Source organism: Vulpes vulpes, chromosome 2 (assembly GCF_048418805.1).
Source record: "Vulpes vulpes isolate BD-2025 chromosome 2, VulVul3, whole genome shotgun sequence".
NCBI classification, from domain to species: Eukaryota; Metazoa; Chordata; class Mammalia; order Carnivora; family Canidae; genus Vulpes; species Vulpes vulpes.
In genome coordinates, this window is record NC_132781.1 from 163,625,936 (window position 1) to 163,649,838 (window position 23,903).

Genomic DNA, 23,903 nt, shown 5'->3' on the forward strand with positions numbered 1-23,903 from the left:
TACTGAGAATCCCTGTTTCTATGGCACTTCTTCCACTGTATACTATTTGTTCTGGGTTTATTAAAAAGAAAAAAAAGTTACAGAGAACTACTGAAGTCAGGAAAGAGAAAAGGGCAAGAAAAAGTTAGGTAGGCTAATTTAGGAAATTCTCAAAAGTATGTAATCTATTCAATCTGCCTCTAGTTACTCACATGTGCGTTCGGGGTTCAGTGAAGTTGTTAGTCATAAGAACGCCTCACCTCTCCCAGGGCAGTGTACAAAGCACCCGCGCACGCCCACATCATCGCACAGGTTACATCGTACTCAGAAACGAAGCCTGTCTCCGCTGGGTGTCCGGGGTCCACAGAAGGTCTTCTGAAGCCTCATGTGGCCCGTCGGGAGCCCCAATGCACCAAGATTCCCTGACATATTAACATTTGGAAAAGCTCACCACTGAGAATGAGACTCTCTTATGGGCCAAGACAGACTTTGAGAGCTTCTACACAGTGACGTGGATGCCCCCACTTCCCAGGGCACTTTATCTCGGGGTCACTTGGATGACTATATTTGGGGACATACAATCATAAGTAGCCAAAGAGGCCTGACTCCAAAAAAGGCAAGTTGCTCCCAAGAAGGGTGCAGCAGCAGCCGCCACCACCCAAGGCCAGAGCCGTCGTCGGGAGTCTCGCTGCTGCACATACTTGTCTCCTGGGTGCTCCGGGTCACCTCCTCCACGCTCCGGGGCACTGCCACTTACTCCAGCATCGTGCGTAGGGCTGAGAAGGGCTACTCTGATACCAGTTTAGGAACCGAAAGGGAGTATGTTTTGGAATTTGCTTTTTCATACCACGCACATCCATTCTTGATGTAAAATGCCCTCCATCGAGGTTTTGTTCTTTCTTTTAAAACACTGATTTCTTGGGTATCAGCTCAAAGAAGCTGCGTCACGGTCAAGTGAGCGCCGCTGTGGTGACTGAGCACGCGGGAAGCGTGCGTGCGTGTGTGAGTGCTGGCCTGGATGTTACACTGTACCGAGGCTGCCCTCACACGCTGCGCCCGTGTGATCTCGCTGCTGCGTCTGGGGCCACTTCAGTTTTCCCAGACGTGGAATCAGAGGGAGGGTGGAGGCAGTGACAGGGCAGGCATGGCCACAGATTCAACCCCTTGGGGGATTAGATGTAACGGACTTCGATGGTGCTAAGCCCAGCTGGGGTTCAGGCCGGGGCCAAGAGCTGCTCGGGAATATTTTAGGTACAACACTGCCTCAGATTAACCTGCTGCCTTTTTATTTTTAGAAAATATGATCAAGCTTTCATACGTCCTGCCTGGGCTCCTCGTTGGTCCCTGTGCCCAGCTTCCTCCGTGATGGCGAAGCAGCCCACCCAGTGCCATTCCTCAGGGAGTTATTCACCTCAGCTAGGCAGACGTGACCCGGCCAGGACGCCCCTCGCAACCTCTCGCTCCCTCAGAAGTGGGGAGACTCACTCAGGGAGGGGACAATAGGCTGCTGGCCCAAGACCACAAGGCAGAGGGACGTCAGGGCTGCAATCAGGGCTCTGGTCCCACGATTTATGACCGTGCCCTCTTGCCAAGAGGCCATGCTGCCTCCAACACCCAAAGGGAACATCCAGATAAGTTATTTTGATCGCAGAGACTCAAGTCAAGGAGGAACTGATCCTACGCTGACACAATGAAAGAATGTCAACTGCTGTCACTTTGGCACAATAAATCCAACGATGTTCCACGCCACTCTGTCAGCATCAGCGCTGCATTTTGGGAATAAGAATAAAATCCTGCGAATCCTATCCCCAGATTTAACACAACCACCGCAAAAAAGCCTGTGGTATGTTAGGATTCAGTAAAAGGTTTTGAAAAAAAACTGTTGCCACAGCACTTTGGACGTCTCACACGGTCCCGCGTGAATCGCCGAGCCGGAGCCACTCCCCTGCGGGCCACCTCCCTCGCCCCGCGACACCCCGAATCCCCCAGGAGCAGAAGGCAACAGGAGCTACATTTCCGGGAAAGGACAACGGGGACGGTGCGCTCCGAAGGGAATCCGGCGATGAGCACTTACAACGTAGGGGAAGCGCATTTCCAAAGGCTCGGGGCTTCGGGGCTTCGCAGTAAGCCCACGTTCTCTGCCGCTCGCCTCTGGCAGAAGCCGGGGGGAACAGCGATGCTTCGAGGGCCCAGAGAGCCCAGAGAGCCCAGAGAGCCCAGAGAGCCCAGAGAGCCCAGAGAGCCCTGGCATCTACAGAAACCAGAGCCAGTTCTTCCTTTTAAGCTCTAGCCCCGCCCCCGAGAGCACTTTGTCGCTGGTTTAAGGACCGGGACCGGCCTGCACCAGCCTGCATGAGGACGCTGCCGGGACAGGCCCGAGGGCGCCGGCGGCCCCACCGGAGGCCGGACGCTCCCGTCCACAGCCCTCGGCGGCACTCGCAGTCCTGTCGTACGTCTGGACAACAGAACTGCTTCGGGGAGCGCTCTCCACACCTCGTACTGCTCCAAAGCTGTTGACCACAGCGCTGGACGCGCCCAGCTGTCCCAGGCCCCATCCCTCCCGGCGGCGGCCCCGCAGGCAGCCCGACACACCTGGCCCCGGGACAGATTTCCACGTCCCGGCTGCTGGCTGACCTCCGCTCGGCCCGCGGGCGGGTCGCTTACAGCCGCTAACAATAGCGCGCGATCACCTGCTCTTCACACGTGGGTTCAGAGCGAGTCCGTGGCCTCGCACACCTTCGTCAAGGGCTGCTCGTGCCCAAGGCCGCGGGCCCGCGCGGGTTCGCGCCCCACCTGGCCGGGTGCTCGGGGACGGGGCCGAGAAGACTCTCCCCTCAGGGCCCGCGCGGCCCACGGGCCTCTGACCCGGCTTCGCGACGTGGGGACCAAGCCGTGGGGACCAAGCCGTGTTGCGGAAACCCCTCCCGGCTGCCTGCCAACGCTTGGTTTCTTTTTACACCGGCTACCACAGCGCTACTTCCCATTTCTTCTCCAGAACTGGGGAAGATCTGTGATTTTATGTTCTTTCCACGTCTCTTTCTGAAACGAGCGCTTCTCTTTGAAGAAAGACCTCTTGCCCTTGGAGTGTCAAGATAAGAAAACTTTCAGCAACTTCCCTTGGAAACTACAAAACCCCCATCAGCACCCAGGATCTAAGTACGCTCGCTCACCAGCTGCCGGCCCCTCTGAATAGCTTTTATGGTTCCAGGAGGGGTGGTGACAGGGCCTTGTCACTACCGTGGGGTGTGCTATTTCTTTCATGTTCCTGGGATCTGACAAGAGCCTTCTACAACCTGTTTCTTTACAACACACAGAATGAGAGATTAAAGGCCAAGACCAGACTGAAAGCTGGGGTTGGGAGTAGCCACGACTTCTCACCAGAGGCATTCTAAACCTTCCCGGGAAGGAAGGGCCGCTGGCCGCCCAAGCAGACGCTGCTCAGAAGCAGCCGTGCTGATTAAATGAGGTGATACATGTAAAGTCCCTACAGCAACGCCTGGATCACAGCACAGGTCAGAAAGTGGCAGCAAGAACGTTGTTATTCAATTTCTCACTACCACCAAGCTTAAAGAATGCTCTAGCAGAAATAATGGAGATGGATTTTGCTAAAACCACATTAATTCACAGCTACTGGTTGGATATGAAGGGGAAAGGACATCAAGAAAGGATGAATGAATGAGTGAAAAGTCCAAGTTATAGGGCTCCTGATTAAATATGACAGATTTAGTCCAGAGACCTCTCTAACGTGAAAGCAAAGGGATACAGATGGCACAAATCCAAAAGGATAAAGAGAAGGTGTCAACAATATTCTAGAAGCTGAAAAGCAGATGGACACATGGTGCTGAAAAGTAAGCCTGGGAGTGGGAGCCACAGAGCAGGAAGCCAAGGAGTAGGGCAAAACCCACCAAATTTCAGAAACTCGGGCACCAGGCAGCTCAGGCGGCCTGGGCAGAAAGGGAGGAACAGGGAGGCGAGTGTGTCGGGTGGTGAAAACAGGAAAATGGGCTAAAAGCCTAAAGAGCAGCTAGACCTGCAGCCCGTTCCTCCTCAACACAGGACTGGAGGCCACAGGCCCCCTGTTCTCCCAGCCCGGGAGGGCCCCAGGCCCCGCACTGGGCTCTGGGCTGCCCACCAGCGCTTCTGCTTTAAAGAGGAGCAGAACGGTCAAGAAACACCCGCCTGAGGACTGTCTCTGTTCATGAAAGAAAAAGGCCAAAACAAACCAATGGAAGAAAGAAACTCTAGAGAGCAGTTGGGTCAGTCCGGACAGGAGCAGGGGCACCCAGAGGGAGGAACGTGCAAGAAAAATCCGAACACCGATAAACTGCTTCATCATGCATTTTCAAGCACACAGAGAAGACTTTGTGGATAACTTAGTAATAGGCAGATAGAAAAAAAAAACATTTTCTTAAGGACTTACTACACTTGGAGCAAGAAAAGGTGAGAGTGAGTAAGAGTTTGAGGATGAAATGAGAATATGCATGTGGCAAACTAAGCAAACAACAATAATCAAAGCAGTTACTAACTCCAGGGAGAAAAAAGAAACCAGAAAGGAAACATAGTCACAGTAACCTAGGTAGCTTCCCTGGGAATGCTGTTGATATAGTCAGAATAACGTAAAAACCGAATACTGATTAACCCAAAAAGAACAATATACCTAGACTAACAAGAAGGGGAGGGACTAGGAAGTCCAATGATAGCAAGAAATAGCACTTTTTTTTTTTTTTTTAAAGAAACACAAAAGCAAATACTTCCAAATCAAAAGTGTTGAAAGTGGTTGTCTCTGGGGGAGCAGAAATCAGAGGTAGGGAAAAGTGGGGCAGGAGATTGGTGGTTTTTATTTTCAGACATGTAGAAGTCTTTTGATTTTTAAAAGTGTGGACATATATCTACTTTGACAAAATACAATTTAATTTTAAAAGACCCACAGGGAGCCTGCTTCTCCCTCTGCCTGTGTCTCTGCCTGTGTCTCTCATGAATAAATAAAATCTTTAGAAAAAAATTTGTTATAGTGAGATAATCATGGTCAAAGTCATAGCTTTTTAAAATCGTTGTTTTTATTAATACAGAAATTAAATAATATTTAGCAATAGAAGGTAGAAAGAGCAGAGATCATTGAAGAATTTTGAAAGAGTAGTGACCAGACCTGTTCATAAGGTTGGAAAAACCTCCAAGCCTCCCCGAAATTGAGCCCAACACAAACTCAAGTTGCGGTTTCCAAGAACAAACAGTAAATCAAGTCACTAATAAAGAGGTACTTCAAGGAAGTGATAGGAAACTTGTTTTAATAAGCATGAGACCAAATTAAGAATATTAACGTACAAACAACTTGGTGATTCTCAAGAATCTGGAAGATTCTTCAAAGCAGTTTGTCCTCGAGTATTTAAATATTCTCAGCACTGAATACCGAGGATATGCCCGGAACACAGGAGGAGGCAACACTTCACCCATTAGTGCATCTCTGCTGTCAATCTGCCTAGACTTGAACCAGTGTGTTTACCAAGCAACCGATCAGAGCACCTCACGTTTAGAATCAGCTAAACTGAACTAACGGGGCCCCTCAACAAGTCAAGCAAAAAACAGAGTAAGTCTCAGAGGCTCTCATCTTTTCACGAGGGATATGAACACCCACATGGTGATCCGGCCTTTCGCGCCTCCGGAGGTGGGCAGGTGCCAGTCATTACCATCCTGCCTGTGCTGCTGCGGTGGATCCAGGAAGTCTAAAGAACGGATGAACTTTGCCCTCTGTCCATCCTGGCGCAGGCAGGGAGGTTCCGTCGGATCCAATCGGTCCGAAGGCCCCAGGGTTAGCCAGGATTCCCGTGGCCCACCCTCCTCACAAAGACAAGCCAAGTTGGGCTCTGAGTCTCCTCTGAAGTTTCCTGCAGTCCCCGGGATTTCATGATGCCGCCTGGGTCACCCCTGGCATCGCCTATGTTTGAAGTATGTTTAGGGACAATCTAGCAGGAGCTGCCTCTGATGTTAACACAGACCTGCCGCATAAAACCCGCTTTCCCCCGAGAGTTCAAAGGAGCGCATCCACATCCCGCGGGCTTGTCCTGCTCCACCAGCCTCGCTGCGGCGGAGCTCAGGTTCTGCCACGTAAACGCCGACCCAGTGCGCACTCCTCCAGGTCCCGACCCAGCTCGGGGCCGAGCCCGTGGGAGCAAGTGGCCTTGGACAGGATGGACCTTAGGCTTTGGGGTAAGGTGCTCCTCACTCCCCACGCTGCTACGGTGAGGGACCGAACTGGGCAAATGATCGTGAGAGGTCTCCTGGTACGTAATACAATCTCTCCAGTTGTTACCTCAAGAAACCCAGTAAAAGTCAGGAGCAAACCAGGAGGGCGGACGAGGGCCGGCAGGACACCAAGGTGAAGCGTCCTCTCATGGGGCTCCCGCGGCTGAATCCACATTAGCCCACCACTGGCGACAGGTGCTACTGGCCAGCGGGGTGACAGGCGACGGAGCATCGGAGCATGCCGTCGGGGAAGGAGCCCGGTACGGCGCCTGCTGGCTGGCGCATACGCGTGGGCGGAAGGAGGTGCGAAGGGTGGCACTGGTTTACATTTCTGCAAATCTCCTTAAGTCTTGCTTAATAGAAAACAGCTGCATTCTCTTATCTGCTTCTACAGTCAATCGCTGTGTGCAGTATCACACATTGTGTGGCTTCCAGAAAACTCCACTGTACGTTCATTAGAGAATATTATTATAACAATGGTTATTTAAATGTATAAAAAACAAGTTTGACCTCATGGATCCTGGGAAAGGCTGAGGTTCCCTAGGGGTCCTCACGCCATATTTTGAGAGCCTGTGTTCTAAAAGGACTCACGTGGACAAATTTTGTGCTTGCTGAGACATCAGTTTCCTCTACGTATCTGAGTAAATCCGCTAAGGACAGAGACGAGGAACGCTATTAACCCGATTTGCATTGAATTGTATAAACCCAATATAAGAAAACTTTCCCTCTCTTTTCTTTCTCTCCTTCCTTCCTTTCCTTTTTCAGAGTATATCGTGATTAAAATGTTTTACAGATGCAATCTTATTTCTCCCTACTTGACAAGTTAGTGAGAAACTTAGCAAGAATCTGTCTTTGAGAGGCGATCTGGCAAAACAGGCTAAATGAAGGTACGAGGGTAGGGAGACTCTGGGTTCACTACCACCCCCACGCCTACCTTTTCCTCCCCCCAGGATTATAAGCTCTCCCTTGTGATGCAACACTACAGTCTATCCCCGGCCAGCCTGCTGGTCCCCTATGCACCTCACAATTACCTCACACCTGAAGCTTTTTGGGGGCAGGGGACTGGAACTCAAACCTGGCTCCTCTCTTTAAGGGGGAATTCCTATTTCATCCTGGGCAACAAGGGATGACTCTATAAGGGAAAATCATTAGAGACATAGTCATCAAAACCCCCAAATAAGTGACCATAACACCTTTGCAGAGGAGTCCCAGAAACAGTAGACGGCTTTTCAGTTCTTCTCTACTGCACAAAATCCAAATTCTTCTCAGGAAGGACTACACCATTCTGTTTCTCTTGAGGTTCAAAGCAAAAATCTTAAATGCAGTCCCTCGGAGTTTTACTAACCAAATCACTGAGCAAGGAAAGGGCCCAACATGTACAATGGCTGGACTGATCACTTAATTTTCAAATGGAGGAGACAAAGATCTGAAAGCACTACACACTTTCCATCCTATTTTCTTTGAGCAAAGACCTGTTGGTTGAGATACAGGGATTGTACTTAAAAGATGTACATGCATAGATTCAATTTATTTTTACTTTTGGAAACAGGATTGTGCCGTTTTCCAAAGCCAGTCATCTCTGCATGCCAAAAATGGCAAAAAACAGACACTTTCCTTTCTAGAAACGATTATAATGTACCATGACCAAAAAAGTGTTTTTTTTTTTCTTAACAGATAATCTTGCATAAAAATGAGTCATGGGATTTCAAAAGTGGAAAGACTCTTTTCAAATACGTGTGTGCAGGTTTCCATTTTTTTCAGCAACAGATCTGAGCTTTCCATAAGTTATGTTATAACAAGAGTGGCATCGTCTGGAGCCTCTGAGTGAAAGCAAAGTACGGTATTTACAGTTCAGCAAGAGGGAAGAAGTCTGTCTTAGAAAAAATAAGATCTCCCTGCTTGGGTTCCTATGAGAAGAATTTTAACTTATAAGGCATGAAAGAGGTTTCTAAAAAATATCTTACCCTGGAACTTCCTCAGCTTAAACTCAGACGCAGGCGAGATATCCTATGTTGTGACATGGCTCTGAATGTGGTTTCTTCTGTGGGGGTTGCTCAGAGTGAGAAAATGATCCATCCACCTTGGGGCATTCTCTGGAAAGGCCTGGTTTGGCAGGATCAGGAAGTGAGACCATATGGCTTTCACCTCCTACATACCCAAGGGTGAGCAGGAGACAGGTTGGGTGGCTGCCCCATATCCAATGTACCACTTCTGGACAGCAGAGGGGAGGTATGAATAGTCCCTTCCCTCTGGACGGACACAGCAATCCTTTCTCAGTGCCACTGAAATCAAAGTCCTTCTCCTGATAAAGCTGGCATGTCCACCACTGCACTGGCTGCCCCAAGCAGCAGACCGCTACCAAGCCGATACATCGGCCCAAAGATCAGAAACTGAGCCTCGGGGTCAACTATGTACTAGGCGCTGGCTTTCCCTTCGTGTTCGTTTACCTATCTTTCCATCAATGCTCCGTGGGTCTAGAGGACTCATCTGGAAAGCATACCTTGTAGCTCTTAAATGAGAATGAGGCAGAAGCTACAGGATGACCTGGTGTATCTTTGTGAAGGGTTAATTTTGGTAGGTAGCAACTGAAAACATCTTATGAAAACAAATACAGGATGAGAGGTAAAATTCATTTAGAGTTTAAAGATAAACTTTCCCAAGCAGTATTGGACTTGCTTCTGCCCCCAGCTACATGGGATGTCAGCCCACTCTCCTCTGCCTTAGGAGGAACACTGGTGGAAAAAACTGATAGCATGGGTGCATCCTGACAAACACTGTAATTTTTATTAAGATTTGTACCTTTGGAAGTTCCCTAAAGGCTCATTTCAAACCAGTTCTGCTTAATGTGTTATGTGCAATACAAGGAAAGCAAACGGCTGCTTGCAGGGTAATTACAAGCCCTGCTTCCACAAGGAAAGAGTAGTGACAGCATTTCCTAAACTCCCTTTGTGGCCCTTTCCCCAACCTGTCCAACCTGACTGCATTCAGGCTCTGGTGACCCAACAGGGTCTTTCTTCCTTTTAGTCTTGGAGAGTCATAGGTACGAAGCAAACACTGCAACAAAAAGGATGTTTCCTTGAGAAAATCCACTTCAATTTCACATCCAGGAGGCCATTAATGAAAAGTGTCTTTAACAAATTTTGGGTGGTGTCTTGGGAGTGTTTTTACTGAAAAAGTTAAATATGCCCGCCATAAATCTTTTCCGTGACATTAACCAAAAGGTTGCCCGAAAGCTCTCAGAGCAACTGGAATTTACACGTCCGGGCACAATACAGGGCTCCTGGGACTCCAGAGCACAGCAGAGTCCTGGTGGCTATATCCTTAAGCACCCATCTATCACTACCCTGCAAAGCCCCGTTCCTCCTTATCTAACTTAAATAAGGAGATAAGCCCACCACTCCTGGGCTTCGCTAAATTAGTTTAAATATTTCCAGTCCTGGCAGCTCCCACTTCTCTCCCCATTTTGGGCCTTGACTAAAAAGGTGAAGAAATATTTTGGAGGAAGGCTCAGGGTCCAGCTTCATAAATCTTCATCTGCTACTTTCCCAAAATGTCATGTAACCCAAAGCCTACAGCAGATGGTATTCAGAGAAATAAACAAGCAAATAAATAGCCCGGAGTCCGGAGCTCCTCCTTTCCACGTTATTTTTGCCTTCTGTTGGGCAATGGCCGCCCCTGGGTCTCTGCGGCTTTCTACCCACCCAAGTTATCCTTCCAAACACTACCGTCAAATACCAGCACACACGCAGGAGCCGGGCAGGCAGCCCAGCGGGTGCCCTGCTTTGACCTGGCCTGTTTGAAGAGTGGTGGGCTTTCGACAAGGCTTCCAGGGCACCACAAGTGTGGCTGCCAGCTGTGCCATTTTCATGAACTTTACTTGGGAACAGACAAATGTGGCCCCATACACGTAGACTAGAAGATGCAACCTGAGCCAGCACAACGTTGCCTTGGAAAAGGCTTCTTATTTCGGTTCCAAACCACACATACTTGTACAGTTAACGAATGCAGCAGGGGATACTGGTCTACAACATTCATGCGGAGGCCAAAGGCTCTGCTGTCCTCCGCCCTCTTCTCCCCGCCACCCCCACCTGCCTTCCCAAGAACTATCAGATGGCATGGCAATTTCAGGGAAAAGTTGGGTGACTGTCTCTTCGGAATGCCTGCACACTCCACCAAGGAGAGGCACTTGGAAGTATTTTAATCTAAAAGAACTCAAGGAAGGGGCTCCCTATAAATAAAATCATGTTCAAATAAACACAAAAAGGAGCCAATATTTCCTGTAAGGCCACTTTTCAGATGGATTACTGGAAGGAATATTCTTTCACAGTTTTATGGCTTACTCTGCTATCATCTGCTTAAAATTTGAGTCATTTAAAACATAGATGCTAAGATCTAAGCCTTCTCTTGGATGAAATAGTACAAAGGAAGCAGAAAGTCTTGTTCCAAGAGCAGACTCAGAGGCAGAACTCTTGGACTCCTGGGTTCTATTCCTGGCTCAGTCCCTGGGCTCAGGTCAGCCCTCGGTCAGAATCTCACTTCTAATCCCTTCAAATCATTTGTTAGTCCCTGTTGTCTAAACAGTGGGGGAAAAACCCTGAGTAACACCCCTGGATCCTGTTCAATCAACTGGGATGATTGGAGATGGTTATAACTCACTTCCAAGAAACCAGGGTGATTTATCCCTTGGTAGAACTAGTATGTTCCTAAGAGATCACAGTGTCATCAGAACAAACCCTCAAGGCACTGAAACATTTCTCCACCTGCAAGAATCTCAGTGCTCCTTTAATGTGACTTTCAAAAATAGGATTGTCCAGCATTTTATAGTTCCTTATAACATCCACATTAAAATAACTGGTTGGGCTTCAGACCTCTGAGAGAGAAAATAAACAGGTATATTTACCCCCAATTTATAGATGGAAAAACCGAGGCTTAAGGAGACAGGAGACTTGACCAAAGGCCTCAAGCTAAGAGGGATGTGGGGACCCAGACCTGCCATTTTCCAGGCCATGTGTTCTTTTCTAACACATGGATGCTCGTTAATAACCTATTTTGGGACCCAGACAAATGGACGGAGGGAAACTGGTCAGAGTGTTTCAGAAGAAGCTGTAATGCCTTGTCAGTGCAATAAAGGGTAAAGGGCCAAATCTCTTTGAGGCTCCCAATTAGACGGCCCTCTGCGTGTCCCACTCACCTCTGGTAACTTTGGCCAAGGCTCCCCCACCACTGGCTCCTCTAAGAACAAAGAGGAGATGCAGAGGCTTACTTCCCCCTCATTTAAGACTCCAGGTCTCCAGGCCGACGACTGCCTGGCTGCTTCTCGCTTGCCATTAGCTTTTGTTTCTAGGAGTGAAGGGCTACGAAGAGAGCTGTCTCAGGAAATCTGCAGCTAGACTTCCACTAGAATGCCTGATTACCACTGGTTTCCAGGTGAGTTGCCTAGCCTCTCTGGACCCCTTTTACCTGGAGTATGATTCTCTCTTCCCTTTCACCTGGCCAGCCTCCACCATATACTTCAGGGTGCATCTTAATTAGCACTTCCCAGGGGGCTCTGTGGCCCAGTGGATAACGCGTCGGATAACGCTACTGCACTTTCCTCGACAAGCCCTTCTTGATGCCACTGACCACAGGTTAGCCAACCTCCTTCTCCCCTTCGCCTTCTCCAGGTACACAGTCTCACAGCATCCTGTACATCTCCTGTGTCATTTATCACAATTTTAGCAAGTAATTATTACTATGATTATTTGTTTTATGTTTGCTTCCCCACTGGACTGTAGGTCCTTGAAAACAGGGGCCAGTCTTGCTTCCTGCTATATTCCCAACCGAGTCCTTAGAAAATTGTCCATCAGGATTTACTGACTAGAAACGACCGGGTGACATGGCGTGAAACCTGCTACGTCAGTGCTGGGCAACCAGTGAAACTGACAAGGACAGCTTTTGTTTCTGTGGCAACCACTTTGTGCCTTTCCTGTGCTCCTAAAAATAAGGCAAAACTTCATCAGGACTTCCAAACTAACACTGTAGAAAACTCAAATCATTTCCTTCCAGTCGACATCACTGAAGTTTCCAAGCACAAGATGATACTTTAAAAATTAAATGCATATACCTCCGACCTCTTTTGAAACAAATCACTCAATCCCTTGACCACTGTGGGATTGTGTAAGGAGATTTCTTAGGCGTCTCCTACTTCATTCACATGTTGCTAGGTCTCATTGTCCTAGCGGAGGTAGACTTCTGGGGCTTCCAGCAGACATGGAAAAACTAACTGGAAATACTTTTGAAGCTTCCCTACTGCCCCTCCCCCCAACTTCATAAATGCTTCAAAATACACTCAAGGATCTTTTGAGCTCTGTATCTGAGAATAGAATGTAACTTAACTAACGTAAACTCTACAGATCCTTTTTTAAAAAGCAGCTGCTTCCAGATGGAAGACATTCTGGCAGAACTTATTACATGGTCCCAGTCTACAATCTTAAGCATTTCCCCTGCAGTAATGTGTCATCCGTAAGGTTTCCTGGTGACAGACACATGGCTTCATTTTAATTGGGGACGATTTTACTTCAAATCCTATTTGAGGGAGCGATAGAGTATGGACAAGGCCCAGGCCCTAGATAGTCTAAAAGGGCACACTAATTCACTCGCGGAGTATCTCTTCAGCAGGGAGCAGCAAAATCCTCTGGACTTAAGTGGCATTCAGCTTGGCTGGGAACTGTAACATTCATTATACCCTTTGTTGATAAGATCCCCAATTAGTCACTCTGAAAAAGGAAGGCTCAAATAGGCTCCTAATATGAAGAGCTCCGCGAAAGTAGTCGGATTCTGTGGGATGTGGAGCCAAAGGGGCTACCCTGATTCTCCTTCTCTGCTGACATCAAGGCAAGAGAGCATCCCACAGCAGACCTGCCAACCTGCCTGGGGAAATCCTTCATGAGGCTGGGGGACTGGCTGGCACATCCGAGTGGAGAGAGAACGGAGACAGGACAGACTCACGTGGTGAACTGCACGTGCCACAGAGACCAGGAGCCAGACATGGCTTGCAGCCTGATGGTTTTCTTCATGGGCATATGTGTGTGGGGGGGGTGTCTGGTTAGTTAGGTCAACAGGGGCATCTGTAAGGGTGCAATCCTACTTCTGACTCCTCTGATGAAGGAAAACACTATTTTAGATATAAATAAATCACAGATGTAGACATAGGTAAGATCTAGAAGAATTCACACCAGAGTTCTGTGCCTTGTTTCCATGTATTTACATTAGGCAGGTAGGAAATTTTAGATACGGGTATTCAAGTTTTTAAAAAATCACATCATTAAGTATATGATTAAACACATCGGCATAGATGAGGAGAGGCAGCAGAGCTAGGCTGGAAACTACAAATGTAACTCCCCCCACGGACACTGACCTGGGGCCACTGAGTGTGGCTGTGTCTCTCACCGCCTGCGCTGTTTCTGATGCAAAATCCAGGGCACCTGCCACTGGTTTGGTTACAGTGCCGACGAGCCCTTTCCCGAGGCCAGAAATGAAACCGCTGACACCCCCTTCTGTTTTCACTCCTTCCACTGTTGAGGTTATCACACTGGTCAATCCACCAATGATACCTAGCAAAAGAGACAAGGGCTGTTGTCACCTGGCAGAGGACAAACGCAAAGTGTTTAAGGCTGAACAGCATCGATTCCATGCACCTGGCAAGGTGGCTTGGGGCAGGCATCTGTCAACCTCTCAGTAGGCTACAGGTGGGCCAACTCCAGTTGGGAAACCAGCAGACTTAGACTTGCCCACTAAGTTTAGAGTCTGAGAATATATATTACATGTTAGTCTGAAGTGTGTCCCAGTTTAAAAGTATCAAAGAACACCCAAGAGGTTAATAGTGGCTACTTTCCAGTTCCTGAGTGTGGGAAGCACACAGGTCATCAGGAGAATATGCAGACAGTAGGACTAAATCAACAGTGGCCCTTGGGGAAAGCTGAGACCCCATAAAATGCAGGGCAGAGAGAACTAAACACAGAGCCTCAGTTTTCCATGAACACTGCATGACTGGCCACCACCACCATACGTTTGAAACGAGGTAAAAGCTACTGCACACTTTGCTGTGGTCAGGTTTAGGCAATCAGAGTAAATCATGAGGCCCTGATGAAAGGCACCCCCCTCCCACCCATAAAAGCTGCCAGTCCTCAGCTGGGACTCTCCATGGAGTCTGTTCAAAAGACTAACCTAGGTCACAAAGACATTCCAAGTGTTTTGAAAGTTGACAGCAATGACCTTAAAGAGCGTCAAAAGGGACCAGAAGTTGGCAGAGGCTGGAGAGGACACAGGCATTATGGGGAAGAAGCGGGGCCCTGTCCGGGGAGCATTTCCAGGATGTGTGCCAGGGACACTCACAGGATGTTTACCCTTTGACGGTGGGGGCATGAGGAAGCTCTCTAGACTCTTCATCTCTAGTGAGACAAATCGGTAAAGGAAATTCCTTGGGTGAGAATGCACTAACAATCCACGACGTTTCTTTTGGATTCTGGGTCCATTTGCTCCAGGGAGGCCACAGCCTTCTCCCAACCTTGTGAACCAAGTTCACAGACAGACAGACATTCCTGAACCTGGCACAAGTGGGACCTTGTCAGAAAACTGAGCAGGACTCCCAGTTTTTAAACCAAGGAGACCAAATGGATTCTGGTTCTTGTTATCTTTGAAGAATGTTTCCACTCTAGGCTACCGCTCTCATGCAGTCCAGAGCTTCATGCATCCTCCTCAGATGAAGCTCTCTGTTCTGGAGATGCTGCACATATCGTGTGAGTGGTCCTTGGTTGGAAGGGATTTTGCAACCAACCTTGAATTATTATCCATTTTCTCAGCATACTCCTGCGTCCATCTGAACAGTGAGGACAGCTAGGCTTTCTTTCCACATTCCAAGGATGCGAGGCAGACAAAGGCAATTATACATAGCAAAGCATTTTGTCTTCATTAAAAAACAGCCCCTCGTAGTCCCATGCACTATCATTACAGTTACTAGAAAGAATGATTCAATCTTTAACCCCAAATGGCTGCCCAAAAATCAACTTTTTGAGTCCCTAAACAGATTGATTTCAGCCAAATCTTACTCCTAATTTGATGTCTTCTTTGGGGCTACTCCCTTTCCAGTTGGGCAGGGTTAGGAAAAGTAAAGGCATTTTGATCCAACCTCACCATTAGGAAAACTCTGTCCTAAACACTGTGTCCTAAGCATGAAGAGAAATAAGATTTTCAATTATCCATATTCCTCCCTCTCCTAAGTGTAGGTAATCTAAACTTGGTCAGTTGTGATAGGACTTCTGGTAGCTTCAGACTAGTTCTAAGAATCTGGTACAAACAGTGCAATTTACTAACTATTACTAAGCAGGAGCTATATGCCAGGTATCACATGAGGCTCTGCTAGTGTGAAGGTGAACAGGAAACGCTCTTTCTGCTCTCCTGACCTTCACAATCGATCAGGAAAGCAAGGTACACACAGCTGACTAGATACATAACCCAGACTGCCACATATGCGCTAATCGGCATTAATTCTAACTGGGGACAGTTGAGTCGAGACTCGTAGGTGGAGTAGGATTTTGATAGGCAAGGAAGTGAGGCAGAGGAGGGGAGAGCAGAGGATTGTGAGTGAGTAAGGCTTTGGGGGCATATATGGGGAACACCACATGGCTCTCGGTGGCTGAAATACAACATGGCTGTGAGGCAGTGGTTGGAAAAGTTGGCTGGGTTTACATTTCCAAAGGCCTTGAATGCCAGACTAAGAGTTGTTGAGAAAAACACAACCAAAGGCAAACGAGTAGGAGTTAAAGCATTAAAGGTCAGAATTCACACAAATTCAGAGACTTAATACGTTCATGCCATCGCCTATAACTCCTAGGCACACGGTTTTACAATCCTTGGGAATGTGCGTTTATACAAGACTCAAGAACATGTGGGCCACAAACCCGGCAGCTGGTTTGACGTTTCACTTGCCACGGAAGGAATGCTCAGTAAGCAGAAGGCAAGTCTTGAAGCAGCACTTCCATATTCTAAAAAGGGGTTCACTCGATTATACCTTATGACACTTTGCGAAGAGAAGTCAGAGAACAGGAAGAAATTGCAGTGTGCACAAACATTCTGAAATAAACGAAGAGCTGTCACAGGCTGTGACATTTCAGTTGCTAGGAGGGTAAAAGAAGAGAGCCTGGAAAGTACCCCAGGCTACCCGGCCAGGATTCCACATGCAATCGGAGGGTGAAAAGGAACTGTGGCGGAAGAGCCAGCCTCCCGGTATCACGTGACTTACCATGAGCCAGGCCGTGGATGCCGGCTACGAGGTGCTCCCCGCTTGTGGCTGCGTGGTATCTGATATACTCCCGCTCTGACTGATGCCGATTGTCCATCGTCTTCCCTAAGCCATCCGATAACGTCCCTGCGAACTGAGTGAATTTAAAAAAAAAGGAAAAGAGTTGTAAAGCCTCAGCATTATTTTTGCTATTTTAAATAAATACCTTGCCTTGCTCCTTGCTGGGATTCAGTAAATCCCCACTGAGAGAAGAGCCATATTAACTGCTGGATTACATACACTATGTGTCCCAGGAGACTGGTGCTCAAGCACTGGACACATACGGATTGTAGGATGCTTTACACTGGTGGACACAGGCTTGCAAAACAACTACTAAATGTCCATAATGGCATCTGCCTTCCTTAGTCCTACTGCAAATTTACTGAAGAATGTATGACAAAATGACTTGGGGGAGAAGATGTAAGTGTTAGGATTCTATAATGCTCAGGACAGAAGCTCTTTGCCCCGAGAAATCCATGTGATTCAAAATGGGAAACATGACCAACTGTTGCTTTTGGGTTTGGTATCAAAACTTTTAGAGACATCAGTTGCCCTAAGGCAATGTCTTTTCTTTCACTTATTCAACAAATATCGAGTGCCTGGGTGCCCAGCCCCATTGGTCAAAAGGAAAAATGAAGTACATGGGAAGGTTAACAGGTTAGGTCACCTTTCATGTAAAATGGCAGACTTGAACTCATGACTTCCAAAGCAAAATCCTCCTCCACATATCAGAGAAAGATCCTATTTATCCTGGTATTCTTTTACCAAAGAAGCTGTCTCATCCATCAAAGCTGGATAAAAAGGACATAAAACTCTGTTTTGTCACAAGACAATCTGAAAAGGTTTAAAGTGACAGTTAATAAACCACAGGGTACTTATCTTCATCATTCAGGCATAAAGAGGAAAGGATATCAAATATATAATTAACCTTCTCAGGAAGGATCTACCAAAACAAGTGGTTTAAGTGCCAATGACCCAGGACTAACCTTTCAGAGAACTCACAGGAATGCTATTTAGATACAGAGCTCAGTGCAAAGATTCAAGACTGAACTGCCCGCCTTGAAGACCCAGTTCAGTGGGTCTGGCCATTGGGGGACGGGGGTGGGGTCTGTTTCATACTGGTTTAGCAAGGGATTTTTTAAAAAATATTTTATTTATTTATTTCAAAGAGAGAGAGAGAATGAGAGAGTGAACATGCACAGACTCCCCACTGAGCAGAGCCCAACACATGGGGTTCGATCCCGGGACCCTGAGATCATGACCTGAACCAAAGGCAAACACTTAACTGAGCCACCCAGATGCTCCGAGGGTATTTTTACACATTTTTACACATTCTGCTCTGGAAGCCACAAGGCCTGAAGCTTCATGATGAGAGGAGAAGATGAGTTCTGGGCACAGAAGAGGGACTAGAGGAAGAACCAGTGAGTCAAGGTGAAGCAATGGTTTCTGGAGCAAGAGACGGGAACACTCATTCCTTTTACTCAGTCCAAGTGTTTTTATGATCTAGGGCAGTGATCCCTGACTTTTCTAGAGATGTAATCCCTATCATTTTCTTTTAGTCTTGCCTCCCCTGTCACTCTGTGTCTAACTGGAAAACTAAAGTTAATGAAAATCAATCTTACAATTGCCTTTAGGAAGGAGGCACCACGGGATGGTAAAAAGTCAGCAGCATGAATCACCAAATGGGGCTTTCATCAGGGATCCCATGTGAAAGCCACTGCGGGCCGTGAGTTTGAGCATCTGACCAAACTGGATTCTAGTCCTCCCTCAACCATTCCAGTAGCTACAGGAGCCTGAGCAAGGTGCCGAACTGTGGAGCCTCCCCATTGGCCTGTACAACAGTACCCACACTGCTGTGTGGCCAGAAGAATTGGTGACAGCGGCTCAGGGTATGGAATCTAGTGAGCATTCTTACTGTGATTATTCGTCAGCTACTAGTCCAAGGAGGAACATCCTGCACCACAAAGAAAGCTCTTCGAAGGTTTAGAATTATGGTCATTTGCACTAGGCTTTTACATAAACAAAAACAGAAACCCAAAACAAAACCCCTCTTTCCAGCAGATAAACACCAGCCTCGAGAGCGAGTTTCTGGAGTGGTACCGTCTATAAAATTAGAGTGTTGGACTTGGTGGTTTCCAAAATCCTTCCTGGCTTTGACAGCGTGTGATCTATGATCTAAGTTAGAACGTCTTTATTAAGTACTTACTCTGGGCCCAGCACAGCCTGAGGGACTGCTGAGGACACAGACACAGAGCAGCCTTGGACCTACCGTCCAGGGTGACAATCTCACAGGGAAGGTAACAATCCCCTACATCAAACAGCACGCAATGAGAGCCTGGAACACAAACTGAAAACACTTGCAAATCAAGAGAAAAGAGAAAAACGTGATCCTTATTTTGGAAAGGGTCAAAAGAATGAGTCCCTTCTACATTCTGGAATTGTGTAGGTTGCCAGGGTTCTCCACTCAGGGCCTGGACAAAAATCCCTCTCCTTGATTGATGCCACAGCAGAGGTAATGCAGCAGTGGGTGAGAGAGCCATCTCCACCCAAAGAGGCCCAGTGGCCTCCATGCTACTTCTCATTCAGGTCTTTCCTACCTCCTCAAACTCTCATTTTCCTTGAAAAGAGATCTTCTCTTGGAAAAGATATTAAGTAAAAAGATATTAAGTTTCCTTGAAAAGAGATCTTCCCTTGGAAAAGATATTAAGATTTCTGGCAGCTGACTAGGAAGAAATGAAAAACCCTATAATGCTTTCCCCCTTAAACGAATATGGGAGAATAAAATAAGAATAATCTTATTTTTAAAGATTATTTTTTAAAGAATAATGAACTGCTCCACCCGCCCCCTGTCTCCTTCAACACCCCCTCCCTATCAATGAAACAAGTTCAACCCCCAAGGTCTAGGAGTCAGCCTATGCCAAGAGCTTCGCTGCCAAATGATTCTGCTGCGGGCCCCTTGGCTCCCCCAGCACCGACTGGTGCTGGTGTTCTCTGTGCAAACACCACACTGACCTCAAGAGGGTGGGGTAAGTGGACCCAAGGGATCCTGCTCCCCTCTAAATGCTGGGTTCTGCCATTAGGTCTCAGCTGCAGGAAGGTGCCCACACCTACTCAACTCACCCTAGGACTTCTGTCTGAATTCTCACTTCCCTGTGGATAAAAAATTATTCACCTAAGCCAACCAGATTTGTCCTCTGTCACTTGTGAGTAAACGTAAAGGATACAAAGATATTATTAACAGGAAACTATTACCAAAGTCTTCACCCCTGTCGCTGTGACTTTGAAAACTCAGGAAACGGGAAGATGTTGAAATCCACGATCCAGCCAAACCCATACTGATTAGAGGTTAATCAGATTTTACGGGGAGAGACACTTTATTGGAACTAATCTGAAACCAGTGAGATGAAGGGTACTGTGGTCAAAGAGGCTGGGCCTTGGGCCAGCCCACTGGGCTTCTGAGTATGAATCCAGGGCACCAAACGCTTGTGGCCTCCTCTCACTGTGGGAGTACTGAGTCATACTTCATTCCATCTCTCTCCTTCCCCACCTCGGTGGGAAAATAAATCACACCCTGTATCTTATTTCTCCCTCAAAGATAGGGTAAGAACATGTGCTGGAGAGGGTGGCGATTCCAGTAAGCACTCCGTATGGGCGTCCTCTGGCACTGGTCTTCTCTGAGGTGGGTAGGTGTTATTTCACCCACAACCTTGAGTTAGAACACTATCATCAAACCAGAGCAGAGGTACCCACAAGAGCCACAAGGCCATGTGGGAGTGACTGGGGCAGGACATCCTTTACCACCCTATCCCCAGTTCTGCCTGTGTGTATTTTATTTCTTAAAGATTTATTTGTTTATTTTGAGAGAGAGACAGACAGACCCCATGCACATGAGTGGGGGATGAGGGGGCTGGGGCAGTGGGAGAGAATCTTTCAAGCAGACTCCCTGATGAATGAGGGAGGCTCGACCCCACACCCTAGGAGATCATGACCTTGGTCAAAACCAAAAGTCAGATGCTCAACCGACTGAGCCACCCAAGTGCCCCTGCCTATGTATTTTCAATAGAGACCAAATGCATCAAAATTCAAATTCGGTTTGAATATTTTTCATAGCAGATGCTCTTTGGCATGCTCGTGGATATCAAAATGGGGAATGAAGCTGGGGGAAAGATAATCAGACAAGGGGAAAACTAATCTCAGAGGCAATGATGGTAAGGCTGAAATTCGTAAGGCTATGAGCAAGTACAATCCAGTTACGCATCAAACCACCAATCAAACACGTAAGCGACAGACTGTGCCAGGCTAGCAAATGAGAGTCCTAAACAGAGATGGTTTCTGCCTTGTGCCTTCAAGGACCTCGGTCGGGAGGTATGTATCCGGCATAACGGATCCGGCATTCGGACTGTGACACTTAATAGCTGTGAGATCACGGACAAGTAACTTCCCCTCTGTGAGCCTGTTTCCTCACCTTCAAAATGGGGATGAGAATATCCACCTACAAGGATGCCGTTAGGATTAGGCAGTACGTGTGAAGCACTTAGCACAGAGCCTGATACACAGGAGGCATCCAATAAAAACAGTATTGAGTTATCTGAACTTCAATTTCTTCACATGCAGAATGGGAATAATCAGGTTCCGCGGGGCTGCTGGGAGGATGACATGAGACGGTGTGTGTGCAGAACGCTTGGCAGGTGCAGCCCCAGAGAAGCGGCAGCTCTCTGCAGAAGGCCACAGAAGCAGGGGACAGACAGCGTGGGCCAGGCCTGCACACTTGGAGGGTCATTTGTAAGTAGTTTGTAACTGTCCTCAGTAGAAACAATACCTGGACATCAGAAGGAGCATTTGTGGAGACTTAAGCCAACAAAGCTCATTTTGCAGCATTTCAAGTCCACAAAAAAACTGAGGATTTCAGAAGTTTCCAAGGAACAGGATGTTCTTGAGAAAACCTGCTATTACACTCGCAAAGACAACACTGATTTCCCCCTTCTTTCGCTGAAGGGAGCTTTAGCACACACACTTGTGAATTCTGGCCACAGTCCAAAGTCATTTATTTCAAGAAAGCCTTATTTTCAGCAAGGGAGTAAAAATCGCAGAAGCACTTCCAAGATGCCAGTTCTGCTGCATAGATGATGCACACTAAGTGTCAGTACCCCTCCTTCCAAAAAGAATCCCATCATCCATAGAAACAGAGCCACTACAAATTAGCCCGGGTTTGCGGCCAGTCTCGGGACAGTTGATTTTATAAAACTGAAATTCAAGTAGATGCTGGAATGATGCAAGAGGAAAAATTCACACTGTGTCCCTCTGTTTTGTCCGATCAGTTTTCCTGACCCTTTTATGATATTCAGCACGCATGGGATGCCAGAGATATTTGGCCAGTGTAACAGGAGCCTGGGTTTGAATTTCTCCCCCCTTCTCTGGGGTTCTTCTTTCACAGTTATTTATCTAATGGAAATTTCCTCTTCAATATCCTTACTCCACTGAGTAATTGGTGGTGACAGTACCTTTCTTGCCACCAGGGCCAATGGTGGCCACACATAACAGGAAAGGGAAAGAAGTGACAGGGCTCTGCAGTGTGAGAGGTCTTAGGTCCTCTCAACCAGAAAGTTGTTCAGCGCCAAGTCTCAGCCACCAGCACAGCTCCGATTCCGGCAGCGCTGCCAGCGATCCGCTACCGGATCCGCTGGACCCGTCAACTCAGAAAGCCCAGCCGTACACACTGTGCCTGTGAGTAAGCTGGGCATGAATATGCATCCTGGTGGCAGCTGCTCAACTTTCCCGAGCCTCAGTTTACCTGTTTGTGAAAACCCAGTCTCTAAAGGGTTGCTTTCATGTGCTAAGGATATAATGCAAAATGCCTGGCACGGTGTCAGCCATCAATTTTTACAAGGTTCTTAAAAGTGGCATGGAGGCTTAAACTTGGGAGTCCTCTCCACCTCCACTGCTATGCTAGTAGAAAAACACCCTTCAAGTCACATGGGACCTAAGTCACTTCGTTAGCGAAGGTCTTCACGACTTTACTCTGATTCACATTGTTAAAATATCCACAGTTAAAAACAATTCTCAGTATGACTTTGGCCTTGATGTTGAAAACCCCTTTTGTGATCCTTGTAAAGAGACAAGAGCAAAAGGAGCACGGGATCCGGGAACGGGTATCTGTCACTGACACAAGGCCAACCAAACAGCAGGTCCTCCTCAGCCAGACACTGACGGGGCAGGCTGGAACTGTAGGAGGAGAGTGAGAGTGAGAGTGAGAGTGAGAGTGAGAGTGAGAGTGAGAGTGAAGGAAGGAAGGAGAGAGGGAGGAGGGAAGGAAGGAGAAAAAGAGAGAGAGAAGGGAGAGAGGGAAGGAGGAAGGAAAGAAGGAAGGAAAGGAGGAAAAAGAGAGAAAGAAACAAAGAATGAACGAATGAACGAACATGGAATGAGTGGCAAGAAAGAGGCATTTCTGGACCCCAGATCCAGTACGAGTGGGACGGGACAGCTTTGTCTGTTTTCAGTTCTACTTGGTTATGATTCTGTATATCCCTTAAGGTAAAGAGAGAAAGGGGGAAGAATCCAGGACAGAGACCCTGCATAAGAATAATACAGATATTTCCTACCCATTTCTTCCCCCTTCCCTTCTATTCCCTTTCACTATTATATATATATATATATATATATATATATATATATATGGCTAGGACTGCCACTCTGCTTCAGTAACATGCCTAAGCCAATGACCTTGCTTTTTGGAAGGGCGGATGGGAGGCCGTCCCCGGAGATGTAAAAGCCCTCCTACCCTAAGACCTATATACCATGTTGCTATTTTACGGATAAACACTTATCAGGCAACAGATACTCCTTTCCAGTTAAGAAACAAAGTCATCCAAAGCCACCCAGAATTATCTCAGCACACAAGGTCTAAACATAGAGTAACAAAGTCAGACCTCAAGATTGTCCTGGTTCCTAACTGGCCCAAGACACACGCCTGCTGAATTGGCAAGTCTCTCCTGCTATTCTGCAACTTTGACCCAGTTGTGAACTCTGATGTTGTTTCAGATTAATCTAGATGCTCAGAGTGGTTTGAGGCACTCTCCTAAAAAGGTTCTGCATTTTCTTTGAAGGATTGGCACAGTTGGCTACAAGGCTGGAGCAGCACAGAAGCAAGCAGAACACCCAGGGCTATTAGGAAGACTAATTTCCAACAACAGCCTCGTGCCACAGCCTTCTCACACTCAGTTTTCCCTATACCGATTATAAAGAATCATGTGGGCAGGATGAATCTTTAAAGCCAGCTACTGGGATGGGATAATATCCTACTTTTTTGCCCTTCATCAGCTTCATTATGAGCTTTTCCCCAGAAGGGGTAGGGGATCATGTCGAGGGT

At 47.4% G+C, this 23,903-nt stretch overlaps 1 protein-coding gene across 5 annotated transcripts in view; it reads right to left on the reverse strand.

Annotated features, from left to right (window-relative positions):
- VPS13D (vacuolar protein sorting 13 homolog D) overlaps positions 1-23,903 on the reverse strand; it is a 239,847-nt gene that overhangs the window by 33,447 nt on the left and 182,497 nt on the right. For all 5 annotated transcript variants that reach the window (XM_072751165.1, XM_072751164.1, XM_072751163.1 and 2 more), the window contains 2 exons: positions 16,499-16,631; positions 13,616-13,811 (listed from right to left, as the gene is read on the reverse strand). In XM_072751165.1, coding sequence (XP_072607266.1) covers positions 13,616-13,811; positions 16,499-16,631 — 329 coding nt within the window. The remainder of the gene's footprint in view (positions 1-13,615; positions 13,812-16,498; positions 16,632-23,903) is intronic.